We start from the raw sequence: 27,961 nt of genomic DNA on the forward strand, positions 1-27,961 counted from the left end.
AATTTGTAAAGATTTAAAATGACAATTACTAAAAAAAATAAAAATAATAATAAATAAGATGAAACAGGACACATTCTAATGTACAGAAAAAAAGTGTATTGTACTTTTATTGTTTTGATGCTTGAAAACCCCTTTTCATCTTTGACCCATATACAAACTGATAAACACAAATTCACCAGGCATCTGCGTATAATAAATTATTAACTAGATATCACAACTTATAGACATGGCAATAAAGAACCCTAAACAACACACTGTTTTATCAGTGCTCCTAGAAGCATTTCCAGCTGTCTTTTAAAAGCACAGGTAAAACAGGTGCGTGCTTTTCTCAACAAAACACAACATAAGGCCTAATAACAATATCTGTCTGCATAACACTCTTTCACAACAGAACAGCAAATGCTTCGCGTTTAAAACTGTATTTACAGTCTCTGTTTGCTACTGTTATTTTGAAGTGTGGTAGTAGTGAAGGCTGTAACCCACACTCTCAAGGGTTTGTCATTCATCCACCGACACTCGTATCTGTTCGGACTAAACGTGGCCTCATGATTCCCGCCGGAGCCTTTTACCCCTTTCACTCATTTCTCACCCACAGATTTGCCAGAGTGGATTGTTGATAGTTCATTATCTGGAAGGTACGTGGCGGTACATGTGGCTGTTTTCATTAATTGCTGACAAAGAGACTGTTGTTTAGCTGCGGGTCGCTACTCCTCATCTCATTAAGCAGCGTTAGCTGTTAGCTGCTGGTAACTATTTCAGTCAAAACATGCAAACCAGTTTACGGTCAGGACAGCAGCTATGATGACAGATGGTTAAATCTACTTTTCCGTGTGAGTGTTTGAACATTTAATAAATAATTTTGGTGTTTATTAGCTGCCTGGGCGACGGCTATGTAGTTACTTTGCATATAAACTAATCACAGACTAACGTTAGCTTATCTTGTCAGGAGATCCAGGCGGTCAGGTTTGTTTTGCTCAGTAGCTTTTTGTTTCAAATGTACATGTCGTTTGTGTCTGGGAATTTATTATTATTACAAATTTTAGTGGGTAGTGTTGGAATAAAAGCTACTCATGTGCTAGCTAGCTCGGACGCTAAAGAATTGAGTTATTGCTCCTAAGCTCCTGACACATCAATCCTTGACATGCAGTTTATGAAACGCCGCATGCCCACAAAAGAGAGCCGTTAAGGGTGTTTGAAAGTGAGGGTGCATGTGTGTTTGCAGGCGGTGGTCGCAGGATGGACGCGGAGCTGGGTGCTGACAGCGCCCGCAGAAAGATGGAGGAGGCGGGCGAGGCGCTCGAGATCGTGCCGCTGGAAATGTATGATTCCGCCCGAGCCAAAATTGCGGCGAATCTGCGATGGCTATTTGCCAAAGCCTTCGGTATCGGTGAGTTGGTTTGATTGTGTTAATGACATTTAAACAGGACAGAGGGGGAAGACTCTTATTTCTTAACCGACTCTGTGTGAAAGACAGTTGGCTAGACAGACAGAAGATGTGTGCTGCTCCCCTGTGGTATTACCACCTGATACCATCACTTTACTATGGTCCTGAGCAATGATTATGGGAATGATTACCATATTCATACTTACTTAGGCGTTGTCGTGTTAACGTTACATGTCCAAAAATGGTATTCCATGATACTTGAACATGTACTATTGTCTTTATATAGTACTTAAAAGGATACCATGATACATATATGTACCATGGTATGATCTTGGGATATTTTAATAAAACCATGGTACTGTATTTCCATTCTACCTCACCTTACGGATAAGTGCAGAAACATTGGACTGCACTGGTATCAGATAATAATACCATGGTACTTTGATGGATTCTGTTGAAATCATTTACCAGGGTATTTACATAGTACAATATTTACAAAGAATTTCCAAGAATACCATGATTTATATCTCAACAACCATGATAGTAGCATGCTATTTATTTATTTTTAGCCTGGAAAGATGGTGATACTAATATTTTCAATAACACTGAAATGTTGATACCACAGCAAAATATAATAGGCTAGTCTCTAACTGATATTAGTAAAAACTTTTATTGAATTTTGTATTGAATTATTTTAATTAGCCTATTATTATTAAATACAAAAAACAAAAGCTGCTACTTTTTTTCTAAGTGGGAGTTTTTATTCGCACACAGTTCCATGGAATCTCCAAGCTGCTTAAATTATCCAAACACTGTGGTGTTGCTATGATACAGAAAGGGTATTTCCTGGGTATGTTTAAAACATATATACAATTTTAGTCTTTGTGATTGTCGTTCATAGGGCACTGATTTTTTTACCAATTAGGATTTATGGAAATACCACTCAACAAATTGAGAGGTCAAGAAATATTACATATGTGTCAATTACAATATATGGTCTAAAAATTTTATATCTGAGAAGGCTTGCTCACCCCTGTTCTTTATATTTTTTTTGTCCAGTTGAATAATGCAAATATCTCAGAAGTAGCAGTCTGTGGGATTTATGAGGGAGTGTAGTTGTTTTGGGTGGGAGGGCAGCAGTCTGAGTCCACTAATGTGGTATTTGACAGTCAGGATCACAAGCATTTTTCCCATCCGCAGTGCTTGCACAACTGAAATGCTGAAATGAACAGGAAGGGTTTTCCTAATACCAGCGACTCCCTGTCAGCTAGGGCTGCACCACCATTAAAAAAACAAAAATTACACATAATTACCTCAAAATTATTTTTTAGATTATTAATTTTCACAATTAGCACAAATGGAGAAGTTTAGCAGAATATCAATGCTGCTCTTTTGCATGTGAAAGTGAATGGGGAGAGAGACTCAAGTAAAAAAAAAAAAAAAAAAAAAAAAAAAAGTGTCTTTGATGCACATTTTATACATAAAAGCTTTCCTGTTTCTTTGAAGTGTGCATAATGAACAAAAATACACAATACCAGTGTTTAAGATGCATTTACTTGCAGTCATGCACAGTTGATAAATCCTCAATAATGAGGCATAATTATTCATTCTGTACTCAGACAGGGTTAATAGTGTGAGTACCTGCAGGCTGCATATGGAAAAAGTGATGACCAGCAGCCATATTTGCTCCAGGTATATTTTTAGTCTCTGCTGCTCTAGTATCAGTCACTAATGACTATTACATATGAGCAGTGCTATGTGTGGCCAAATGACATCAAACTTCTTAGGAGTGGATTTTTTTTTTTTAAATCACTTTTTCATGTAATGTTAATTTAGTTCCTTTTTTGGACTGATTCAGTGTTGATTCATGGCGTTACCCAGAACAGTTATACACAAGATCTGTTTGAGCATATGGCTTCTGTTAGATCACCTCATAAAACTGGCACTGTGGAATGGTATCCTATTGTTGGATGTATTCAAGCATGCACTGATATGTAATCTGTAACAAAAAGGCACCCCACTCTGCCATCGTTAGTGAATGAAACAGTAATGTGGTGTGTTAGACTCCTGACCTTGTTTGAAATCTGAGGAAACTCTCTCTCTGCTGTTGAATGTTTAATTATCTGAACTGTCTATGCAGGGTGTGTCAGTTTGCCATAATAGAAATGGGTAATAATAATAACATGGATATCAATTTATTACGTAAAAATGGGAGTTTTTTTTGCTCCTTTCCCCCCCTCCTCCTGGCTCATCTGTCATTCAGGATATTCCCTGAAAGCTGCAGTTAGTGTTTTGGCCCAGAAATTGGCCTGAATGGCTATGAAGGCCATGTGCCTCTTTACTGTCAGAAGTGGCCCAGATTTGGAGGGCTTCTTTGCATTCTGCTAATCACTTCTTTGAATGTCTCTTTGAATGTTCATTTCAGTATTTATTATTATTGTTAATATTATTTTAATCAGAGTTAGGATAAATGCAAATGATTGCAACTGGGACCCATATTTAAGGCTGTCATGTCTTCTGTGTCTTGCTCTTTGGTGTAGATTTTATGAATTTTTCATGTTTAGTTAACACACACTTTAAGATGTAATTCTGGTAACACTACAATAATTTGTATACTTTGGTTAATATTAGTTAACTACAGAAATTAACTTGAACTAACAATGAAAAATACTTCTAAAGCATTTATTAATCTTGTTTAATTCACAATTACTAATAGTATTAAAATAAAAGGTTTTCTCTTAATATTATTTAATGGACCTGAGCTAATATGAACTAACGATGAACATTTTAATTAATAGATACTGTAACAAATCTATTACTCATTGTTAGTAATGTTAGTTAATACATCATTGTAAAGTGTTATCGAAATTCTAAAAAAAAATCATTCATTATAGTATCCCAGCTTTAAGTAGATATCCCTGTGCACATTAGTGCAATTAATGCTATGATTACTTTCCTATGTCATAGTTGAATAATATTCATGCATTATATACATTTTGTTGCATCGCACCGCATAAACATAAAACCATGTCTGCATATGTGATCAGAGAAATGACAAAGCAGACAGCTCCATGTGGTACATCAGAGGGGGCAAGTGTGTGCATAAATTGATTGGACCCAGTGCCTTTACATTTAATGATATGCTTCTCCTGGGGGATACTGGTGCAGGGGGTGTGGATGTTTGTGAGGTGGGTGTGGATGGAGCAATGGCTGCCCAGACTAGGACACGTCTGGCCCTCCTTCCCTCAGTTTGAGCCTTGTGGTTTGAGCCATACCCCAGCTGCCATAGCTCATCTGTGTCTGCACGGGAGATCTCATGAAGAGAGTAGAGCCCTATGGCTTGCTTTTCACACCATCACACTGTCTAGCACATAATGTGTTAAGAAGGTTGTGAACTGCCTTTTTCTAATTAATATTTTGTACTGTGATCTGAGGTTCACTTATAATGTTATCGAGATTTTTTATATCAGAAAACATCATAATTTAGAAGTAATAGGCTTTTTGCTGTCCTGTTGTGACCTCCTCATCAGAACGCTCTTTGAATAGGCCTGACAGATTGTAGACTTGGAAGTAAACGCCCACTGCTATGATTGGATAACACTTTTGTATGTTTGACAGCCTACATCCTTCACAATAAAAATGCATAATTACTCAGTTCATATCAAACGATTTGTAATAACAGACAAAGCAATAGTAACCACGTAATAAAAACTGTCACTCACACTTGTGAGTGCTACATTACTGTCAGATCCAACATAGTCGGCACAGCATCATCTTTCTGAAAATCCTGCGTTGAATTGTGCCTTGTTTGTAAATAAATCCACAGTAAAATGAAGTGAACAAAGGACGAGTTGTTACTGACACGGTCTGTATCTTCATTAAAAATAAAGTTCATCCACTCTTTCCTAATGTTGGGATCTGAAGGAAGGCAATGCAAAGACTGTGTTTTTCCTAAACTTGGCACTGCACAGCATTTTGTCTTCAGAGCATCTTTATTATTTGGTTTCTACATTGACCTGCATTTGCCTCTCTTGTTATTTACACTACATGCATGAATCAGTGGGTGGGGCTAAACAGCCAGTAATGTAGAAGCAGGTGTTTATCTTCTGCTGGGCGGGGTTTAGCCACACTATTTCATTATAAAGTGGCACATTCCAACACCTGTCATTTTAGCATATTGGTTTAAATATAAGCTGTTTTTAGACTAACAAAAAAGTTTTGAGTTCTGAAACTAACAGGATGTTTTTATAGTGCAGTGACCTCTTATATGTCAAAAGATCAAGGGAATTTTGATTCGTCAGTTCATGACCCCTTAAATTGGCAACAAAAGCAAGGGATTGCTGGTAGATTTAAACTGGTGCCAGACATAGAACAGTTGTTCCAACAATTGAAAACAAAGTCATTATATTAATTTCATTAGTGTCTTAATTTCTTAATATCCTAATTTTATTGTTTTTTCTTCCTGTCAGATCACATCCCAGAAGACCTGCGAGATCCTTTCTACACAGACCAGTATGACCAGGAGCACATTAAGCCCCCAGTGATCCGGTTACTGCTGTCATGTGAGCTGTACTGTCGCGTGTGTGCCCTCATTCTCAAAGGAGACCAGGTGGCCTCTCTGCAGTCCCACCAGTCAGTCATCCAAGCCTTGGCTCGCAAAGGCATCTATGTTATGGAGGGCGATGACACACCTGTCACCGACTCAGATCTGACCTGCCAGCCAATCAAAATGGTGTGTCAGTTAGTGTCGCATTCAAAACTTGTCATTTTTTTTTTTTTTATGTTTGGTGATTAATTTTTGCAGTATGCATGTTTGTGCATAATGTATGAATAGTCTGTGCATACATGATTATATATTTATTATTATATGTGATTAGGGGTGCACAATATTGGATTTTTGCCGATATCCAATATGCCGATACTTTTTGGTTGACACCAATATATTTCTTTTTGTTTGGAAACAACACCAAGTCTCTCCTGTGCAGAAAATATAAGCAAAATATTTTTAGTTTTGGTTAGTTTTTAAAAATAACTTATTTGTTAGAACTAAATAAACAATAATGAAGGTTTTTTGACAGTACATTGAAACTTTGAAAATAACTACAAATAAACTATATATCAATCGCTGCACCCCCATCCCCCCCCCCCCCCAAAAAAGATGCAGTGTTGACCCTAAACTTTTATTTTTAGATTTAACATTTGTTGATGGCCTAAAGCAAAAGAGTTGTAAAATTCAGAATATCTTTTAGAGCTTATGATTTGTTTAAAAAATAAAAGATATTGGATATTAATGAAAAAATCAGTATATATAAAATAATTTAATTTACAGGTGTCATGTTTGTGAATTTTATTAATTTTTTTCCCTTCATGTAAGCTATAGCTTCTGACCTTTAAATCAAAACATACTGATCATTTACTGCTTTATTTGGCTGACGTGATCTTATCACTAGCACACCCTGAGCACATTTGAGTTAATGTATTCCTCTTGGCGGCAATACATAGCGGCATAATTTTTCATATCGGGCTGATGCCAATATTTACATTTAAAGCCATTATCGGCCGATTCTGATATCAGTCTGATAATATCGTGCATCCCTATGTGTGATTTACATTTATTAATAAATATAATGTTTATAAACATACTGCCCTTCAAAAGTTTGTCGTTAGTAAGATGAAAAAATATATTAATACTTAAAGCAACACTATGTAAATTTTGGTGCTCTAGCGGTTAATAAACAGAACTGCACACATCCTGCGGAAGAACATTCTAACCGGAGCTATTTCTCCAAGTTTATGTCTATGGAAATTCACGCAGGTATGTGTTACTCCGCAGCGGTGACGACCCGAACAGGCTACAATAGTCCAAAAATAATCACTTATTATAAATGTACCGTAGTGATTTGGGATAAGACAAAAAGGCGGTTTGGTAGATGAATTTATGATGTTCTCGCTCATTATATATATTTAGCAAATTTTGAACACTGAAAAAGTTACATAGTGCTTTAATAGCATTATGCTAGCATTTGAAATTGTAGTCCACTTGTATTTCTTTGCTTAGCAATCCCCAACTACATTTTTAAACTACATTTTGAAGTCTGGTTTCGCGTGAACTGCCATTGATATTCTGCTGCCAAGATATGGCAGGGGTCCCGTATGGACCTCAGTACTCAGCCCCAGGTCAAAAGAGCCCATCCCCAATTCTCTGATATTCTTCTGCCAAAATATGGCAGGGGTCCCGTATGGACCTCAGGACTTAGCCCCAGGTCAAAACAGCCTATCCCCAATTCTCTGAGATTCTGCTGCCAAGATATGGCAGGGTCATATTACTGTGTGTTTTGTATGGTTTTGATGTGGTTGCCACGGTTTTCTGGGTGGTTTGTAGGTAGTTGCTTACAGCCCCAGGTCAAACGTAATCCTTATATAAGATATCATTCTTATATAAAGTAGTAATAGCAGCACTCTCCTCAATAAGCTGGATGATTTGAGGCATTGTTCGCAGCTGTAGCACATGCACCAGTGTTTTATCTAGAGGAATAACTGATGATTGTGATGGTTGCCTTAGCAAGCACTAATTACAGTCCAAATCCAGACAAAGAAAAAGCAAGTGTGACATGGAAACTGTGGTTTGCACAGCTCTTCCTTTTGCTGATATCTATTGCACTGAGAGGAGAAGGCTGCTATTGTTGGCATATCCAGTGTGTGTTTTTTCCCTTCATGTATAGCCACTATAATCACCTGTCCAAACGATTAGTGAGATCTGTGCTTGAGCTTAAGTACAGAGTGTGGAGAGTAGATTTCATTGATTCACAGCTGTATTCTATCAGCCAGTGAGGTGCTTTCTCCATTGAATGGCAATCACTGATGTTGGTGAATCAGCATTGTACACTCACTTGTGCTTTTATCTCTTCAAATGCAAATCTTTGTGGTCGAACCCACACCCTGTACAGAGTGTAGTACGGTCTGATCCACACAAACCTGTTAGACTGAACAGAATGACTTTCTGAGGTGTGTAGGTACAGCCTAATGACTTTAAAAGGTATATGTATTATTTGTTTGCTTTGAACCAGTGTAATGGCATCAGTGATACATACATGGCACTGATGCCATGGGAGTGTTTGGGAGTGGAGTGCAATCACTAATGAAAGTCAGAATGGAGGTTTACTAACTTTGACATTATGTGCTATTAGTTTAATTAAATGTGTGCTATGTGAATGATTTTTATATACTGTACTATGAAAATAATTAGATTTAGATGACCCCTGGCGTAGATGCTGCATGGTTAATTTGGTCCTTGGTGGCTGTACTGTTTTGAAGTCTCATGGCAGCCTCTTTATTCTCTGTTACATCTTGATCAAAAGTGACAGTAAAGACTCCTGAAAAAAAAAAAAGGATCAGTTTCCTCAAAAATACTTAGTAGCATGACTGTTTTAAATTTTGATGATAAAATGTTTCTTTGGCTCCAAATCAGCATATTAGAGGATTTGGGGGGAAAACATGAGAGATTTAGTCCATTCCATTGGAAGAGCAGGCTGCACTGTGTTTGTTGTCTTTTTTTTATATAATTATAGTGGAATATAAAGGAAAATAGAAAGTAATCAGGAGGAAAAGAATGCAGTGGACTGAAAAGATCTCTTGCCGTAGATATTCTTGTTATACCATGTCTCATTAAAATTTGATGTCACATTATTCTCCAGATGTCTGAAAATATCACTTGAAGGAAAATGTACAGCTCATTCAGTCAAACCAATGGATAAGGATTATCTGTAGTGCAACTTTATGATTTAAAATGATTGTTTCAGTCTTTTTGAGTGGAACTTCCTCAAACCGGAAGTGCCTCCTATAATTTAAAATGCTATAGACTCGTTAGGAAGAAGGTGGATAATCCACATATTGGCAAATGTATTGCATTGGCAAAGTTGAATACTGTGCACCGTACACATACTGCAGAAATGGTAGAAGTAGTGTGATAGTGTGCTTTCCTGCTTTAGTACTATGTTTATCTGAGTCCAAAGCTATTCACGTTCCAGTCTTCTGGTTAATGCTTGTCAGACATCTTACATGCATATCTGAGAAAAACACTGTGAAAGTTTGCTGACACTATTGCCTTGAGTCAGGGATCAGTCTGCTGAGATTGTGCTGACGTGTAATTTGAGCCCATATGAAAAAGTCAGTGGTTGACTGGTGTTGGGGTTGCTATGGTAACTGGATGGGCTTCGTATAACAGTTCATATTCACAGACTTAAATTGAATGTTAAAATGCTTGGTGTACTTTAAAATAGGTTATTCAAATCATGATGTAGTGTTCAGGATTGTAGCCAGCGTGAGCAAAGTTTAACAAATGTGAAAATTATGTTAATTCATCTTGATTGTGATTTATTTTGGCAGATTAACTGGGCTCAGTGCTTTTCTTATTAAGATCAGTATGACCTTCTTTGGGCTAAATAGGATGTGATTATTCCCACAGAGCTGTGTGTACATTTTTACCATTCTAAGTCTGAAGAAAAACAGTTCCCTTAAACATCAGGACTATCTGAGTATAAGGATGTTTCTTTTACTAGCTTTTAAAGTACCATGGCCGTTTCTCAATATTCATTCTTAAGCGATCTTGTGTCCTTGTGTTCTCACTCTACGTCATCATTAACCGTCAAAGTTCAATTCCAATACTCAAGAACGCAAGTACAGGGGATGCATGAAAGTGCTTGGATGTGTTCTTGATATTGAGGATGCATCGAATGCAGACTTGAGAGAATCAAACTGTTAGAATTCCCAGAAGACATTGCGGGCGGTCGACGTACGGAAGCCTGTAAGCTCCTTATAACATGCTGGGACTATCATCAGTTGAGCAGCAATATCACAGCAAATCTCAATTCTCACAAAGATGCATTCTGTGTTCATTCTTTAAGGTAGCCTGGCAAGGCCGGTCTCCACAAGAACACAAGTCCATTCTTGGAAATGTAGAAACAGTCCATATTTTCAGTGTCCTGTTAAAAAACGATCTAGAGAAGACAGTCTGGGTCATATTTCATTCCAAAAAAGCTTTTTATATTTTTGCCATTTGTACATAGTTATTATAACTGTTAATAATAATAATAAATGTTTTATTTGAAGTATTTATAAAAAAAATAAAAAAAGACAACATATGCTACTTAGTGTAAGAATACTACATTTGCAAAGGTACTACATTTTCATTAAATATATTTGTGAAAGTTCTTTTTTAAAAAGTTTATTAAAATGTCATATTTTCTTGTTCATTATGCTGCATTTAATACAGTAGTGTGACATCTCTTTCTCTGTTGTGTGGCACAGAGTTCCCACATCCCCATGGTCGATGCTTTGATGATGGCCTACACCGTGGAGATGATCAGCATTGAGAAGGTTGTGACCTGCGTGAAGCGTTTCTCCACGTTCAGTGCCTCCAAGGAGCTCCCCTTTGATCTTGAGGATGCTATGGTCTTCTGGATCAACAAGGTGTGTGTTTTGAAGGGTGTGGAGTTTAGTCAAGTCATGTTTGAATTAGAATTAGGGCTGCACAATATTATAGGAACAGGCTGATAATGGCTTAAAATGCAAATATCGGCATCAGCCTGATAGGAAAAATTATGCTAATATGCTTTGCCTATAAGACGAATAACTCGCATGTGCTCAGGGTGTGACTTTAATACAAGGAGCTCTAAAAGATTTTTTGCTTTAGACCATCTACAAATGTTAAATCTTCAAATAAAATGTTTAGGTTACCACTTCATCTGTCTGTTAAAAGAAAAAAGAAAAGAAAAAAAAAAGGGATTGACTTATAGTTTATTTATAGTTCTTGTCAAAGCTTTCAGTGTACTCTAATTAGAAAAGAACTTCATTATTGTTTATTTAATTCTCACAAGTATGTTTTGTTGAAAATAGCCAAAATGACAAATAATTAGTTTATAATCTCTGCACAGGAGGGACTTGGTGTTGTTTCCAAACAAAAGGAAATATATCGGTATTGGCATCAGCTATCAGCCAAAATGAGTTGAAAAATATCGGCAAAAATGCAATATCGTGCATCCCTAATAAAAAATTAGTATATATACATCACTTACTATATATATACAGTATACACGTATAACAAATTTCTATGTGTACTGCATTAGGCTAACCGAGACTTGTTACAGCACTTACATATTATTGCCCTTTTGTTGGTTTTGATTGCTTCTTTTTTCCTCATTTGTAAGTTGCTTTGGATAAAAGCGTCTGCTAAATGAATAAATTTATATGTAAATATGTAAATGTAATAGCTTACCTGCATTTGTCTAGTCCTGTTGGGGACTTTCAGTGCTTGGAGGGAGCATGTCTGTTCATGCTAGCATGGAGACTTATGCCAGCACTTTTAAAAGAAGCCTGAATAAACCTCAGATGTTCATTAGAACAATCCCTTCTTTGTATTGCAGGTGAACCTGAAAATGAGGGAGATCACAGAGAAGGAACACAAATCAAAGCAGCATCTGCTGGAATCTCCAAGTCATCAGAAGGTACCAGACATCCCAGCACAAGAGTTTCACACACAGATCGTAAAACTCTCTGATTCTGTTTAGACCTGGTTTTTCCCATCTGTTTCCTGTAAATGGGGTTGTATGTTCCTAGAAAACATCATCCGAACTGCTCTGGAGAAAAAAAAAAATTCCATTTGTGCTTTTACAGAAAACTTTGTAATAATAATAATAATTAATAGAATATATTCATAAATATAAATTTATTGTTATACTTGTGTTGATAGATAATCACAAAATTTGGGCCAAACCTGGATTTTTTTTCTCAGTTGCATTTGAAATCACAGTCACAATTTTTATCCAAACAATATAAAAATCACAATTCGATATCCAGTCCCCTCCGCAGTTGTACAGTCCTTGTCTTAAATTTTTTTTTAAGTGTTCACTAGACACAGAATTGGCTGACCACTTGATGGTATCAAATGCAACAATTGTTATTACCAGGTGTAAACAAGATCATAAACGGTTGTGAACTAAAATTGCAAGACTTACATCTGAATAGATGGTACTAATGTAACAACAGCCTTATGGAAATGATCTAATATCGTCAGTGGCATCACTCCTTCCGTTTCCTTCTAACCTCATAGCAGGGTCACATCTGTCTGCTCTTTTCTTCCCTGACCTTAAATCCTCTCTGCTCCTCTTCCCGTCTCTTTCCCTTTAACCTCCTCCCTCGCTACTGGGATAGTCTCCCTCAAAATGGTATTGGAAACTAGTACCTGTAAGTTGGCTGTGAGTGCTTCCTTTCCACTGCACGAGTAGTATGTGTCAATCCCAGCGTACGCCATCACCACTCAGGCCACGCTTTTATCTAATCAGTGCACACTGGGAAAAGCTATTGTCAAGCTATTGTAATCGCACAAAATGATCTGCCTTTCACCCTTTAAACACATGCACTAAACACATAACACACTCAACATAGAAAACTTGTGTGTGTGTGTGCGTATGTGTCTTATTGAGTCTCTAACTTCAGCTTTCATCATCTCATTTCTTGCAGTTATTTCCACCTTCATTTGTCTCTTCCTTGTTCTGCCTGTGTCTCTGACGTGTGGTCCTTGTCTTGTGTAGCCTGATCTTATGTTTGTACCGGCCCATTGCATGCTGGAGCCTGTTGGGGTTTCATGAATGGCACATAGATCCTCTGTCTCCTTCTTAACCTTTAGATCTGCTTTCTAGCTTTCACTGTGTCCTAGCTGAAACCTAGACTTGGTGACTGTTAGGACTGCACAACTGATTGAGCACATTTACAAGATAATGATTATGGCTGCCATAATTAAAGCGCAGAGAGCTTTTGTGTAGTGGTCGATCGATATATAGGCCAATGTTTGGCTTTTTATTTTTAATCAGATACCTTTTTCCCCTCTTTTTCCAATAAAGAGTTGGAAGCAGGACTTTTATTTTGATGGGGCCTAAGCGTAGATGCATAGGAGCACCCATTCTCTGTCTACATTAGTTTACTACCATTGTTCTGTCTAGTCATACAAATTGAAGTGCTGTAATAATTTTTTCATACATATACCTCTGTGCGTGATGGTCTGTACAAAGGATTCAAGCTGCGCTAATCGGATGCAGACAAGAGAGTTCAGTGCTCACTGTGTGACATGCATGAGCAACAATTACCGTTAGCTAGCATTTTTTGAGAAAATACAATTCTTAAATATAAATGTACCAGATTCCTGAGTGCATTGTTGGTTACATTGTTTACTTCCTTACTTCCTTATTTTTCATTTATGAAAAATGCACAAGTTTCTATTTAAAATATAAATGTTTATTTAAATATTTATTTTATCAAGTTCAAATTATTTTTTCAAATTAGTTCATTTGAAATGATTTCTGAATGTTTTAGTAAATGTCATTTAAAATTAAATGCAGAAATTATGCATCTGTTTTTTATCTATTTAAGTGAAATATATAAATATATATTGGTTTTCTATTGGCCATCAAAAAAACCATATCAGTCAACCACTACTTTTGCAAACTGCATGTTTTAAAAAACTTTTAGGTTCTTTTTTTGTTTATTTGTTTATGCAGGTGTATTATTATGCAACCATGTTGCATACATTCATGAGAATGTAAAATTGTAGTCCTATATGTATCAACAGCGTATCAATGTTTCTCCCTCTGATCTTGTGATTCATATCTTTAGCTGTTGTTGAGTTATGTGTGTTGTGGCTAATTACTGTTCTCCTGTGTTGTTGTTTAAAGGAACAGTTCACCCAAACATAAAAATTATCATCTTTTAATCACCCTGATTTTGTTCCAAACCTGTATCATTTTGCTTTTTCTATGGAACACAAAAGCAATAGTTGTGAAGTATGTTCAAGCAGCTCTTGACTGCACAACAAAAGTGAATGAGAACTGGGCCTGGACATTTAAGAGCTACAGTGGAGCAAATGATTTTAGCAACTAACTAATTTTGATTTAGTGCATAAGTTGTCTTGATTTTTTTATGATATTTTTGCCTTGACAGCTCAGGTCTCTATTCATCTTTTTTTTTTTTCTTACTTGGAATGATATGAGGATTAGTAAATACAGCTAATTTATTTTTTTGGGTGAACTATTCCTTAAAGTTTTCTTATAGTCTTATTCGCTTAGTCTTATGTTATAACCTAGTTTTATTAGATCAGCAAATATTCTCACAAATATAGCCTCAAATATACTCCTCTTGCAAAACTGTCTCTTGCCTACATGATGCCAGTGCCATTTACCAAAGGTTATTTTGTTGAATACAGACTGTTGTAGATGGTTTTGACAGTTTGGCTTCCTCTCATGTCACCCACAGGTACGGTATCGGCGGGATCATGCCTCAGGTAGACAGCTGCCCTACTTCCCCCTGCTGGAGGACCTCATCAGGGACGTGTGTGACGGTGCTGCTTTGCTGACCATGGTCCATTACTACTGCCCAGACCTGATGAAGCTTGATGGTAGAGTGAAATAACACTAGGGATACTAGACTACTTGGCTAGTCTAAAGGAAGCCATGTGTGCAAATTTCTTAACCGCTAGTAGCACCCAACTTAATCAGGTTTTCCAAACACTCATACTGCCTCCTTCACCCCACCCCTTACTCCCTCCTAAATGGCTTATTATAAGTAGACCCAGCCCAGAGTTAGGCCATTGGTTCAGCCAGTTGTTGCTATGTGAGGCAGCTCAAACAAACAGAACATGTTTTGATGGCGCCACAGAGCTTACATTCTTTGGAAGATCATACGAATTGTTTGCTTACAATTGTTTTCTGCACATTTAGCTGGGGAAGAAGAAAGAATTTTAACCCACTTGCCCTTTAAGCCAGATGCTGCACTTCATTTTAATCCTGTTAAGCCTGACATGTAAAATAAGTTACAAAAATAATTTGTTTGAAATGGAACTTTTTTTTCAATCACTAAACAAAATATATTTTAAAAAAATCTGAAGAAAAGTTTTTTTTTTTTTAATAACTGAGCATCATATTTGATACATCAGGCAGTTGTGACTCATAGTATAATGTAGAAGAATATTAAGTTTATACCTGAGGAGCAAAAAAAATACAAAATAAGTTAGTGGCTCAAAATGAGCAAAAATATGCATTTTGGTGCAGTTACTGATATTAGATTGGCCAAAATCTAAGATGAAATTTGGATAGATCTTTCTAACAGTATAGCAGACTACTTACATAAAATGCATATAAATATAAGTTGTCTCTCTTTATCTCCCAATAATATGTCTTAATAAGTTGATATTAAAAGGCTTAGTTTTATGATCAAAGCTCTGGTAGTGATATTTCAAGATGAACAACTACAATGTAAAAGTTATGCTTATGTTTATTTTATAAAACTCAGTAAATATTTCAGAGTTCCACAACATTGATCAGGTTGATCATTTAGAGGCCTTAGAAACTTGCATAGCAAATATAATACATTAGGTTTTATATGGTTAATTAAGAGTTTTGTTGGTTTGCTTTCTTATATTTTTGATTGATTGTAGTTTTATTCCCTTGGTGCTTCACTGCACTTTGCCTCTTGAGCTAAGTGAATATTCTGTGAAAAGTTATTTTCTGATATTTCAACTCCCAAGCAAATATTGAGCTTGTTTGGATTCAGCCCTTGATTTAGCAATTATGAATGTTAGAGCCTGTATGCCTTAGGATAGCTTATTTGCTAACTTTGTGTTTTCTGTTATCTGCAGATATCTGCTTGAAAGAGGTGACCTCAATAGCAGACAGCCTTTATAATATCCAGCTGCTGAAAGAGTTCACCAATGAGTACCTTAACAAAAGCTTTTATTTGACTTTAGAGGACATGCTGTACGCACCTCCTGTGCTCAAGGTAAGTTATTCAGTCATGTATAATGTGTCTTCTCATTAACAGGATGTTTCATTTCCGTATAGTTCTGTTCTTGATTCTATCTCTGTTCATTTTCTTCCGCAGCAAAATGTCATTGTATTTGTAGCAGAGCTCTTCTGGTGGTTTGAGATTGTTAAGCCGGAATTTGTCCAGCCGAGAGATGTTCAGGAATTTAAAGATGGTGAAGAACATTATTTTTTTGGGCAGTAAATTTGTCATACTGTTGGATGAAGGGGCTAAAATTTGTTGTGTGTGTGTGTGTTTGTGTTTTTTATTTTGTGTTTTAAAGCTAATAAAGTTTCCATGAAGCTTCAACCAACCTCCTCATATTTTGCCTATTGTTTTGCTAATTTAAGTTCATAATCAATTTTTGTATTATAGCAAGAGCAATGACTCAGCCCAAGAGTGCCAGGCCAACTGTGCCCATCTCCAATGCCACCAAACGGAGCTTCCTGGTGTCTCCTGGTGTGGCTGATCCGGCGCTTCCTGTCCAGAACAGCCCGGAAGTTTGTAACAGGTACTTCCTGCACCCTGAAGAATCTGAGCCTCTGTAAGTGCATTAAGGTTTTGTCTCTTGCATGTGTAGCTTTAGGTTTAAATGTCAGTGATCTTTGTAGATGTAAAATATGCCTCGGACATTCTCCTTAGATCTGTTTCTAAATAAACTGTTAAATAATTAAAATTCAGTTAGTGCAATTCAACATGCTTTTTTGTTTCAAAGACATTTGTCATTATTTTTCTTCCATAGCCACCAGAGTAGAAACACTGTGCACCAACCCATAAATGTTCCACTCTTGACTTTTCTTTTTTTTTTTTTTAACAAAAAAAAAATATAAAACATTTATGCAGAAGAGTTAATGCAGGATGTTTCATTTTACAGAGTATCTGAAAATGGAAAAATTATATATTGCATAAATTTAGGCTGTGTCAAGATAATAGAGTAGCCCGTCACTACGGAACACAAGATCGAGGGGGCGTGGTTGAACCCACATCTATTTGTGGAGATTTGTAGGTTTAGGGATTAGGGGGTGGAGACTGGTAGGTTTAGGTATATGTCAGATGGGAGGAGTTTAATCTGCATCCAACCACGCCCCCTGGACTTGTGTTCTGCAGTGAGGACCGTCTCGGATAATAGTTGATATTTAGGCATCTATAGAGGCATTGTTGTTATTTTTCTGTTATATTTTAAATGATAACTTTTCAGATTCTGTGATTGTAAGTATGGATGGGTCAAATAGTGTGGTAAAGACTAGTTTATATATTTATGCTTTAATATTATGACAAAGGTGCATCTGTTGCTGCATCCTTTTTAAAGCACCGCTGCTACACATGCGGATCACATCACATTATACACTGGTTTTAGCAGTTTTGATTTCAGCAATACACGAACAAGAATAATAATGACCTCTGTGGGTTTCCGTATGCTGGAGAGTTTTGTTTGCAGTTCAGAATTCCACAGCTATGCATGCATGCACATTAGAGGGAACTTTGCTTGCATGATTATGATTCACATCTGAATCATAGAGTCTCATAATGTCTTTGCTTTGTCATGTTGTGCCTGTGTCTTTCTGGCATGCTGAGACGGGACTGTGCTGCCCTGCCTAACTTAAAATCATTAAAGAATTATGTTTACTGTGCTTACTCTTATTTCACTAGTACTGAAATATATGTGTTACTTGGACATAAAAGGCATTTTAATGTCATGCTAGTGCCTTTAATACTGCTCTCTAATTGTAGTATTCAGACTGTTTGTTGAAGTTATTCTTTTTAAGGTCCTAAACAGAGCAGTGCTGCTTGTCTATATTTGTCCATCCACATGGAAAATGCTGAATGTCAGTTACGATTAGATTTTGGCTGGATAGACCTCTGGGGGCCTGAAGGTCATTCATCCTAATATTTTTGTGCTGGTGGTTTGCCAACTGTACTCTCTGCTTGCTGTTTCAGTAATAAGGGGAGTTCCAGCTTCAGCCCCTCCCACCCACTTCTGCCACTGAGACACAGACAGAAGAAGGCTCAGCCAGGAGAGGAAAGCACGGGTATGGCATTAAGATTCTGCTGCCATTCGTATGAAAATATTCGTTTTCATGCTCACATGGAAGGGGTACCCAGAAATCTCGAGTCTCTGAGATTAAATAATATTATGATTTTTTTTTTTATTGTTGTAATCTGAGCTTTCACAGTTTACAAAAATATAACATTTTCCTTTTTGCGGTTGAATTAGAATATAACTTGAATGTAGTAGAGCCAGGTAATCAAATTCTTGTGTTTTCTTACCAGCCTGTCGAAATCGTTCCAATTCTTTTACACAAGAAGGTCACTCCAGAGGAACAGTGGCTTGGTCAGATAAACGGCAGAGGTACAACACTATAAATAATTCTGAGTACTTAAAACATGCCTTTTAAGATATTACATTAAATCTATATTCTGTTTAGTCATGCTCTTATTATTATTATTATTATTATTATAATCAGGCCACTGTCTCAGCTGAATCGATATGTTCTCCACTCTGCTATGGACAGTGATGCAGACTTGGCCTCAGGCGACAGCGTTAGTCTGACTTGCTCCATCAGTGAGGACAGTCTGGCCTCCACTGTCACACCCAAGCACCAGATCCATCCAGGTCAGGGCAATGTAAGGCAGGTCAATGGCCATGGTCTGCTGTGCAATGTTAACATGGATGAGGAAGGTGCCAGGGCAGATTCATCTAAGAATGACACCACCCTGTTAAACTCTGAGGATGCAGAACGACAGAGTGCTACCCCTGGTGCTAAAACAGGCGTTCAGGGAATACAGGAGGAAGCATCCTCAGATTCCCGAACAGCCAGTTTCCTCCTGGAACCTCTGATGCCTGCCGTTCTCAGACCAGCCAAAGAGAAGTCAGTATGCCTAAATAAGGAAGAAGAGTCGGGAGAGGGACGGCAGCGAGGGTCCGCACGGAAAGTAGCAGGAGCAGAAAGTGCTGTTTCATCTTTCAGACGGAGACCTCCATCCACCCTTAATCGGACCTTTACCCCCAGCACTAGCTCTGAGTTTGAGACAGTTATTGAGCCTAAATCCAGTGAATTAGTGCCTCCAGCCCCTGGGCAGAATCAAGCTTTCAGACCATTGGCAACAAGTAGTGTTGAGCCATTTTCTGCTGAGCGGTCACCTGGGTTTTACCTTCATTCATTGGTGCTTGAGGACAAGAGGCCTGTCCAAGCATGGGGCATCCATCCAGGGTCTGATATAGAGACCGTGGAGACCATTGAGGAACAGGATGCAGAACTCACCAAAGAGCTCCATCCAAACAAGAAACCGTTCTATGAGGAGGACGAAGAGTCAGACAAGCTGCGGGAGGACATGAATGTAAAGGAACATGAGGATAAGGATGGTGGGAGCAGGTGCTCAAGCCCTGGTCAGTCCCAGGTCAGCAGTGTAGCTAGCGGCAGTGTGCGCATGACCAGTTTTGCAGAACGAAAGATGCAGAAGTTTGGTAGCAATCAAGATATCCACTCCAGCACAAGCAGCTCGCAGCGGACCACACCAGATGGCTCAGAGAGTTGTCCGCTTCCTCTAACCTCCTGGAGGATGAAAAGAGACCAGAGCCCCACACCACAGAACAAGGACAGTGCCAACATGCTGGCCTCCGAACTCGTTCAACTCCACATGCAACTTGAAGAAAAGCGACGTGCAATTGAATCCCAAAAGAAGAAGATGGAGGTCATGACAGCAAGACAAAGGCTTAAGCTTGGGAAAGCAGCTTTTCTGCACATAGTAAAGAAAGGGAAGAGTGACACTCTCCCTCAGCCTACAAAGTCTGAGTACTACTTGAAAGATGGCCATAAACTCAATCAAGAAAAAGAGAAGTCGTCAAAAGATGACACCTGTGTTGCTGCACCGAGAGATGGGCCGAAAGAGGCTGAAGAGCCAGAGAAGGCATCTCTCGAGTGGGCAGGTGGGGGGACTGTGTCTCCTAGTGCCTTAGATATGGACGAGGAGATAGATCTTAATCAATGCAACCGCTCCATTGAGTTGCTGAATGAGGCCATAGGAAACATTCAGCAGCAGATGATGCAGCTTTCGGTCCAGCAGCAAATGCTTATGAAGCAAAATCTTCAGTCTTCAACAGTTGCTGCTCCACCACCTAGCTGTGACCAAAGTGATGCATCTGAACCTAGGGTCAAAGCTTCCATACATTATGTTGATCCAAGTGGCAGCCCTGTGGTACGAAAGCCACCCAAACTAAGTTCAGCACGATCTCGTTCCAAACCTTCAGAGCTGTTGCTAGTTAAGGAGCACGGCAAAGGGCAGAAAATCTCCACTCCTACACCTACTGACAGCCCCTATGCCAAATCCATTCAAGGGGGCAGGACCCCCAAAGCAGAGCCTGAGTACATTGTGCAAAGCTCTGCAAAATCAGACTCTTTCAACAAAGACAAAGGGAACTCAAAAAGCACTACATTCCACCTTAACGATGAAGCTAACTTGAGGATGGTCTCAAGGGAACCAAGTTCTGTGGCCCTTGGTGTCACTTTTGAAGAATCTATGTCCAGTACTTTGCAGGATGCTGAGGCTACATTTGATGATGGGCCAGCAAGGGATAATTTCTCCTCAGAGGATATTTCAAGAGGAAAAGTTAATATTATTGAGGTAGACTTGTCTGATTTGGCTGGCAACCCAGATGAAGAAAGCACCAATGTATTGGAAGTCACCACTGATGGAAGTGATGGAGAAAAGAAGTCTGGCATGGGCTTCTTTTTCAAGGTAAATTGAATGCAGTGGACAAGACATTATCAAATCATTTATCTGAAAGAAAATGGATTGTATTGGATTGGATTAGATTTGTTTTATGTGCTTACATTTTATTAGTGGCATCACTGCTGTTCATACTTGGGGTTAGAGGTTTATTAAGTATTAAGCATACTATGGCATTTAATCTTTCCCACTCCCACTTTGTGGCCAAGAAAACCCCACTAAGTAACACCCTAGCAAAAAAATAAATAAATAAAAAACACTGAGTGCCGAAAATGTGAATGTTTTAATGGTTTGACTTTTCCTACTAGTTTTGATGTTTTTTTGTCTGCAGGACGAGCAAAAAGCAGAGGATGAAATGGCCAAAAAGCGAGCAGCGTTTCTGCTAAAACAACAGAGGAAGGCAGAGGAGGCTCATCTCCGCAAGCAACAGATGGAGGCTGAAAGTGAGCTGAAAAGAGATGAAGCCAGGTACTGGCAACCTTTAAAGTGTCATCTTCCATGAATATAAATATGATAAAAAGATGCGTTGTAACTTTTTTTTTTTTTTCATTGAGTTTGTATATGTTAAAGCCTCTTTTCCTTTTCCAATTCCAGGAGGAAAGCTGAAGAGGAAAGACTCAGAAAAGAGGATGAGAAGGCCAGGAGAGAGATGATAAAGCAGGAATACCTTAGAAGAAAACAGCAAGAGATGTGTGAGGAGCAAGAACAGCCCCAGCCCAAACCCAAGACCAAGCCCAAAAAACAAAGGCCGAAGTCTGTGCTGAAGGAAGAACCCACAGTTTATACACTTGCCAAATGTCCTGCTGCCAGTAAGTATTAACTGTGCTTTCTGTTGTTGCATTTTTACTGAGCTAATGGCAGAAATGTTTGATGGCACTTCAAACATTTATAAAACTGAAATAATGAAACCATGTCCCTCACCAGATGAGAATCTCATCAGTGCCCAGTCTGGCTCTAGTCTGTCACTGGCCTCTGTGGCCACCACTGAACCAGACAGTGTCAACTCAGGAGGGGTGGGATCTCAACGGTAAGTCCTTCCCATGTCCTACATGCTGTGTGCAGATGCGTGCTTGCATTTCATTCATTTGTTTCAAAATCAATTGACTGTATTCAGAATGTGACCTTCAAAGCACTTTGTTGCTGTTTGTTCTTTCCATTAACAGAGGGGAATCGGTAGAGTCATTTCCAGGCCTCAGTCGCAATTCCAGTCGTACTACAGAGAGAGACTGGGACAACGGTTCCACCGCATCTTCCATTACATCAACTTCCATGGCGGAATACACTGGTGAGTTTTCACTTTCCGTTCTGTAGGACAAAAGTGGTTTATATTTGTTTTGATGCTCAATAACTGTGGGTGCCACTTTCTTGTCTGGAGTACTAAATTATTTATACTGTTTTAGATTCCTCTGCACGAGGACAACATCCTGTGTTAAAAACAGCAGCATGCTTATGTGATCTTGACCATGCATCAGCCAGTATGTTTGTCTGTGTGCTTGAGTACATAAGCACACGAGTTTTTGTTTGGGCAGATATTAGTGGATGAATTTTTCCTTTGAGCCCAAACTCTGTAAAGCATTTCACTTGTTTCCTTTTAAATTATAGCTAACATCTTGACTAATACGTTTTACAGGACAAATGCATAGTTTTTGTTCTATTGCTTGAATACATGCATTGCCTTGCTCTAAAGATGAAGTATGCATTGCACAATAAAAAGTTGTATATTAATCCTCCATGAAATATTTTTGCCCTAACCAGCCATGACAGCAAGGCAACATTTTATTGGTCAGTTGTTTTCTATTTATGTCACACTTGGTAGCCCCGCCCACATTGAAATCCCATTGGTCCAAATTCCTGCTCCATGTGGTTTCATTTTAAACATCAAATACGTTCTGATAAGATGATTGTATTCTATTATTTTTTTCCATATAGAACAGCATTTGTGATGCAGAAGACTGGAGTAATAGCTGCTGAAAAATTCAAAAAGGGCTTTATATAATAAAAAATAAACTCATACTTTAGAAATGAAAAGTACTTCACCTTGTTTGATTTTTCTTTTTCTTTTATTTTGTAAATGATTTATTTCGTAAAAACACAGTCAAGATTAGATTAGATTAACTGCCCCCAACTGATTGATATTAAATAGGTGCAATTAAACTTTAAATAAGGTGTTTCTCAGTTATTTATAAATCTGAATCAGTTTATAATATCAAAATATTTTATATTGTCATATTCTATTCATAATAAATTACATTTACTTCCATTTAATTTTGAAGGTTACTATTAATTATTTAAATTTGTTCGCTGCTTATACTGCGGTTTCAAAGGGATTCTCCACCCCAAAATGAAAATTTTGTCATTAATCACTTACCCCCATGTCGTTCTAAACCAGTAAAAGCTCCGTTCATCTTCGGAACACAATTTCAGATATTTTGGATGAAAACCTGGAGGCTTGAGACTGTCACATAGACTGCCAAGTAAATAACAGTGTCAAGGTCCATAAAAGGTATGAAAGTCGTCATCAGAATACTCCATCTGCCATCAGACATGCAATCTTGGTCTTATATGAAGCAACGGGAACACTTTTTTTTAAGAGAAGAAAACAAAAATAACGACTTTATTAAATAATTCCTTTGTCAACATTCTCCTGTCTCATTATCACTGTATGCTGTGTATGCTCTTCTGTGTCATCCGCGCCACAAGGATGCGCTGTTTCTATGTGTATTTAGCTTTGATTTGAAATAAAACAGCGCATCCTTGTGGCGTTATAAACTGTTATTTACTTGGCAGTCTATGGGACAGTCTCAAGCCTCCAGGTTTTCATCCAAAATATCTTAAATTGTGTTCTGAAGATGAACGGAGCTTTTACGGGTTTGGAACGACATGGGGTTAATTGATTAATTCCTTCACCTGGAGCTTTGATCAAGAGAGGGAAGAGTTCAGTAGTGACTAGAAGGAGAGCAGCAGTTTGCAAACTGAACATCAGTTACTGTTAGTGCTGACTAAGTAGTTTTATTTAAACACACTCTATAACCACGTCATTATTTTATCAGCTGGTTCTGATCAGTGTCCGATCATTTGGTATTAGAAAAATATAATACGTGCTGTTGCATTCTCAATATTTAGTAATTTTGCCTCAGATTATGTATATTTGCTTTAACAAGCAGTTTGTTCATTATCACGGCAACCGCTTGCACGTCCACATTGAATGCGATTCTTCTGTGCAAAAATGAACTGTACACTTAAGAGTAGGGTTGCACAATTAATCGAATTTCTAATCGTGATTACAATTATGGATGCCACAATTACGTAATCGTTCAAAGCAGCAATTAATCGTTTAAAGTCCACTTATGTTATTCTGTGTGCTTAAGATGCATTTTTTACTTTCTAGATGTTATCTTAAGGGTTTTTCCCATTATTTTAATTTTTGTTTTATTATAACATTATAATACCATATATATATATATTATATATATATATATATATATATATATATATATATATATATATTTTTTTTTTTTTTTAATTTAAAGAAGAAACCAATCCGATGTATAGTTGACATTCTGCAGTCGGTAGAGCCATGTGTAATGTCTGGCAAAAAAATCAAGTCATACTCCACATTCCATACCAGATGGGGGCAGTATGCCTCAATAAAGTGAATTGGTCTACTCTAGAGTAACAAACGAGAAACGGCATAGTCTCTATGCTCCGCCCCTACCTTCACAACAACCCTAGAACCATAGCCTAAGCCTAAAGGACGTTTTGCCTCCAGAGGAACGTTGGGTGATGTCAAGTGATTTTTAAAACATGACATCTTCAAGCTACTCCCCTTCACCTTTACCAGTGAATATGTTCATATTCGTTTTGTTCATATTACATTTTGAATTGTATATACACATTATCTGAATTAAATTAATTTGACAGACAGCATTCTGTCAACATCATTGGTCAACATCAGACAGCTGATGTTGACCAAGCTAGCGCCAACCAACGTAACCAGAGCTGCCAACTCTCAAGCATTCACCGTGAGACACACGCAATTGACTCTTTTCACACGCTTTCAAAAACTTGACCGCTCTGAATATAGTGAGTGAGTGCGCACGCGGCCGGGGCGCTCTCTCTCTCTCTCTCTCTCTCTCTCTCTCTCGGGTTCATTATCATCGAAGACATTTCAAGCTTCTTAGGTAATGTTATTTTATATTATTTTTTATGTTATATTAAATTTTAGCATCAGCTTTGTAGAGACGGGCTTTGGTAGATAACAGGTGAAAACCGGATCGGATCTGTGGGTAAGTTATAGCTAGCTAACTATCAAACGCAGCTACAGTTAGCCATCACTAACATTAGCACGTTTATCGAACATCCTTCGATACATTTCTATGTTATAACTTCCCGAAAAAAAAATACGCAAACATATAAAACAAACTTCTAGCGAATACTAACAGCATCTTACTTACCAATCCAAAAGAAATGTTGCAAGTTCGGAGTCAAAGCTCATTTCTTTCAAGTCCATCAGTTGTCTCCAGCGATGGAAAGCAGTGCCGATGTTTACTCTGTTTCGGCTCCTTTTCTTATCGGATTTGATTTGTGATTCCGAGTGCGGTTGCTTGACATCAGGTTCAAGTACGCCCACAAGCCGTGCGAGTTATTCGTGTATTGCAGGTTGGCTGGTGGTTATGTTGCCCGCATACCGCCTCCCATGGCCGAAACTGGTATTACGACACCTGTCGGGCCGTGGCTAGTACTGCTAATGCTAATTAAGGTTGATATCTCTGCAAGCACTATAACTTGACATTTTTTTAATGACATCATCGCCCTTATTTCTTCTCATTCTTTTGATGCGTGTAGGTCATTTTTTGGATATTTTTACCTCAATTTTTACACATGACACCTTTAATACTATAGAAAAGCACTAAAAGTTTTTCAGTTAGAGTGTTTTCAGCTTGTTTATTTTCATATAAAAATATGGCATGCAGTTGCATCAAACAATGGTATAAACATAATTTAATGTAAATTGTGATAATCGTAATTATTAATGGCAATTACATGTTCAAGTGAATAATCGACAATTATGATTTTTGTCATAATCGTGCAGCCCTACTTAAGAGGTGGAAGGATGCTGATAATTATACCTTATTTAGGGCTATTTCTATTAGTTACGACATTGATATATGAATGCTGTAATCAAGTAAGCTTAATTCATAATGCTTCCTCAATTGTGAGCCTTTGCGCTCTTCTAAGCTGTCCGGGTGCTGCACTGCTCTCGTGCTGTCACGGATGATGATCCGCGGTAACGATATAAACCATCACACTGCCCAGCCCTACTGAACAGTAGTGTATATGTAAAAAAAAAAAAATGATAATGGATCTTGATAAAATAAGAAAAGAAAATTAATAATCCATGACCTGAAAGGAAATCCATGCGTCTCATGAATCCTGTATTGATGATTTTTAAAAAAAAAACATTTTTAATACTTTTTAAGTGTTTTTGTATTAATATTTTGTCACTGTAGGACCCAAGCTTTTCAAGGAGCCAAGTTCAAAGTCCAACAAGCCGATAATCCACAACGCCATCTCTCATTGCTGCTTAGCGGGGAAAGTAAATGAACCGCAGAAGAACTCCATTCTTGAGGTGTGTGACCAGTTTGCAGGTTCATGGCATGTAAATAGTATGCTGTAATGTTACCAATAAATCTTAATACTGAATTACAGTGGAAAAAAAAAAAAAACTAAATACTTGCTTCTCTTTTTACTGGTAGGAGCTGGAGAAGTGTGAATCCAACCACTTGATGATTCTCTTCCGGGACAGTGGCTGTCAGTTCAGAGCACTTTACTCCTATTTTCCCGACACAGAGGAGATCCACAAGCTCACCGGCACAGGGCCAAAGAGCATCACTAAGAAGATGATTGACAAAATCTACAAGTATAGCTCAGACCGTAAGCAGTTCACGGTAATCCCTGCCAAGACAGTGTCTGTTAGTGTAGATGCTCTGACTATCCATAACCACCTGTGGCAAGCCAAAAGACCTGTCGGGCCAAAAAAGAGCGGAAAGTGAAGTCCAGTGGCACTAGTAAGACCTGCACTTTTGCATTGAGGCCTGCAATCACTTACCTTCTTCCATCAGAGTTTGGATGGAAGAGACTTGCTGGACAAACAAACAAACAGGCATGAATCAACATGCACTTCATTTGAATGTTTTTTTGGGTTGTAGTAGTCCTTTACCCACAATCCTGTGGTCTTGATACATTTTTTACATGATACATTTTTTGTTACTTGAAATATTTATTAGTTTGGCACTGATTAGTTCGTTTAAATGAAACACTACCCCCACGAGTGTTTTTGGTTTAATTTGTTTCCCCCTTTTTTTGCGAGGGATACGCATTTTACTCTTACTGTCTTCAAAACATGTCTGCTGCCTCTGAGGACTGCCAGAACTCAAATTACTGTAAAAAAACCCCAAACAAACAAAAAAAAATAGCTGACTTGCCTCTCAACAAAACGTTTTTTTTTTTTTTTCTAAAAAACATGCTGCTCCTCTGTTGTCACTGGGACTGTCCCAGGTCTACATACTTTTGGCCTTCATGCATTGTGGTACTCTGTCTGTTTATTCTGCGCTTTAAAAAAAAGCAGCTCAGCTGTAGCCCATTTTTTGGAGACTCCATGGTCCCTTTCGATAGGGAGTCAAACAGACCTTGATGTGTGTCATGTGCAGTTCTCTTCTCTTCTGTTCTACTCTGTAGCAGCCTCTCCTCTGGACGGTCTGTACTATGGTGCCCTTATGATCATGTTTTAGTGCTTTTATTATCATGCAATGTAACCATGTTGATGTTGGCACTGGAGCTTTTTCTCATGCAGAAGAGCAGCATGCTCTGTTATGAAGAGTGTCGCTGTAAACGATTTGAATGACAGTATTTAATATATTCATAATCGGTTACTTCCTTTGCAGTCACTGTCTAATTATTTACCAACGTTGAAAACATTCCTCAGCAAAAGAGGTGTCAACA

General features: G+C 38.0%; 1 protein-coding gene across 6 annotated transcripts; it reads left to right on the top strand.

Annotated features, from left to right (window-relative positions):
- Positions 1-358: 358 nt before the first annotated feature.
- LOC109062453 (calmodulin-regulated spectrin-associated protein 1-B-like) lies at positions 359-27,954 on the top strand. 6 transcript variants are annotated; one of them, XM_042756747.1, is made up of 19 exons: positions 359-635; positions 1,223-1,387; positions 5,854-6,116; positions 10,691-10,852; positions 11,806-11,886; positions 12,593-12,625; positions 14,687-14,828; positions 16,068-16,207; positions 16,310-16,406; positions 16,607-16,775; positions 18,170-18,261; positions 18,503-18,581; positions 18,697-20,968; positions 21,291-21,427; positions 21,554-21,768; positions 21,884-21,986; positions 22,123-22,244; positions 26,470-26,588; positions 26,716-27,954. In XM_042756747.1, the coding sequence occupies exons 2-19, from the start codon at positions 1,237-1,239 to the stop codon at positions 27,010-27,012; spliced, it is 4,674 nt and encodes a 1,557-aa protein (XP_042612681.1). In that variant the 5' UTR covers positions 359-635; positions 1,223-1,236; the 3' UTR covers positions 27,013-27,954. The 6 variants fall into 6 exon arrangements, with proteins under 6 accessions (XP_042612681.1, XP_042612678.1, XP_042612684.1 ...); XM_042756744.1 differs by lacking the exon at positions 359-635 and adding an exon at positions 663-830; XM_042756750.1 differs by lacking the exon at positions 359-635 and adding an exon at positions 663-830 and having other exon boundaries at positions 18,745-20,968.
- The last annotated feature ends 7 nt before the right edge of the window (positions 27,955-27,961 follow it).

Source organism: Cyprinus carpio, chromosome A5 (genome assembly GCF_018340385.1).
Source record: "Cyprinus carpio isolate SPL01 chromosome A5, ASM1834038v1, whole genome shotgun sequence".
NCBI classification, from domain to species: domain Eukaryota; kingdom Metazoa; phylum Chordata; class Actinopteri; order Cypriniformes; family Cyprinidae; genus Cyprinus; species Cyprinus carpio.

Coding starts and splice junctions, on each gene's coding strand:
- LOC109062453 (XM_042756744.1), top strand. CDS start 809: ATGGTTAAATCTACTTTTCCGT. Junction 1,388..5,853: donor TGCCAAAGCCTTCGGTATCG/GTGAGTTGGTTT, acceptor TCTTCCTGTCAG/ATCACATCCCAGAAGACCTG. Junction 14,829..16,067: donor AGACCTGATGAAGCTTGATG/GTAGAGTGAAAT, acceptor TGTTATCTGCAG/ATATCTGCTTGAAAGAGGTG.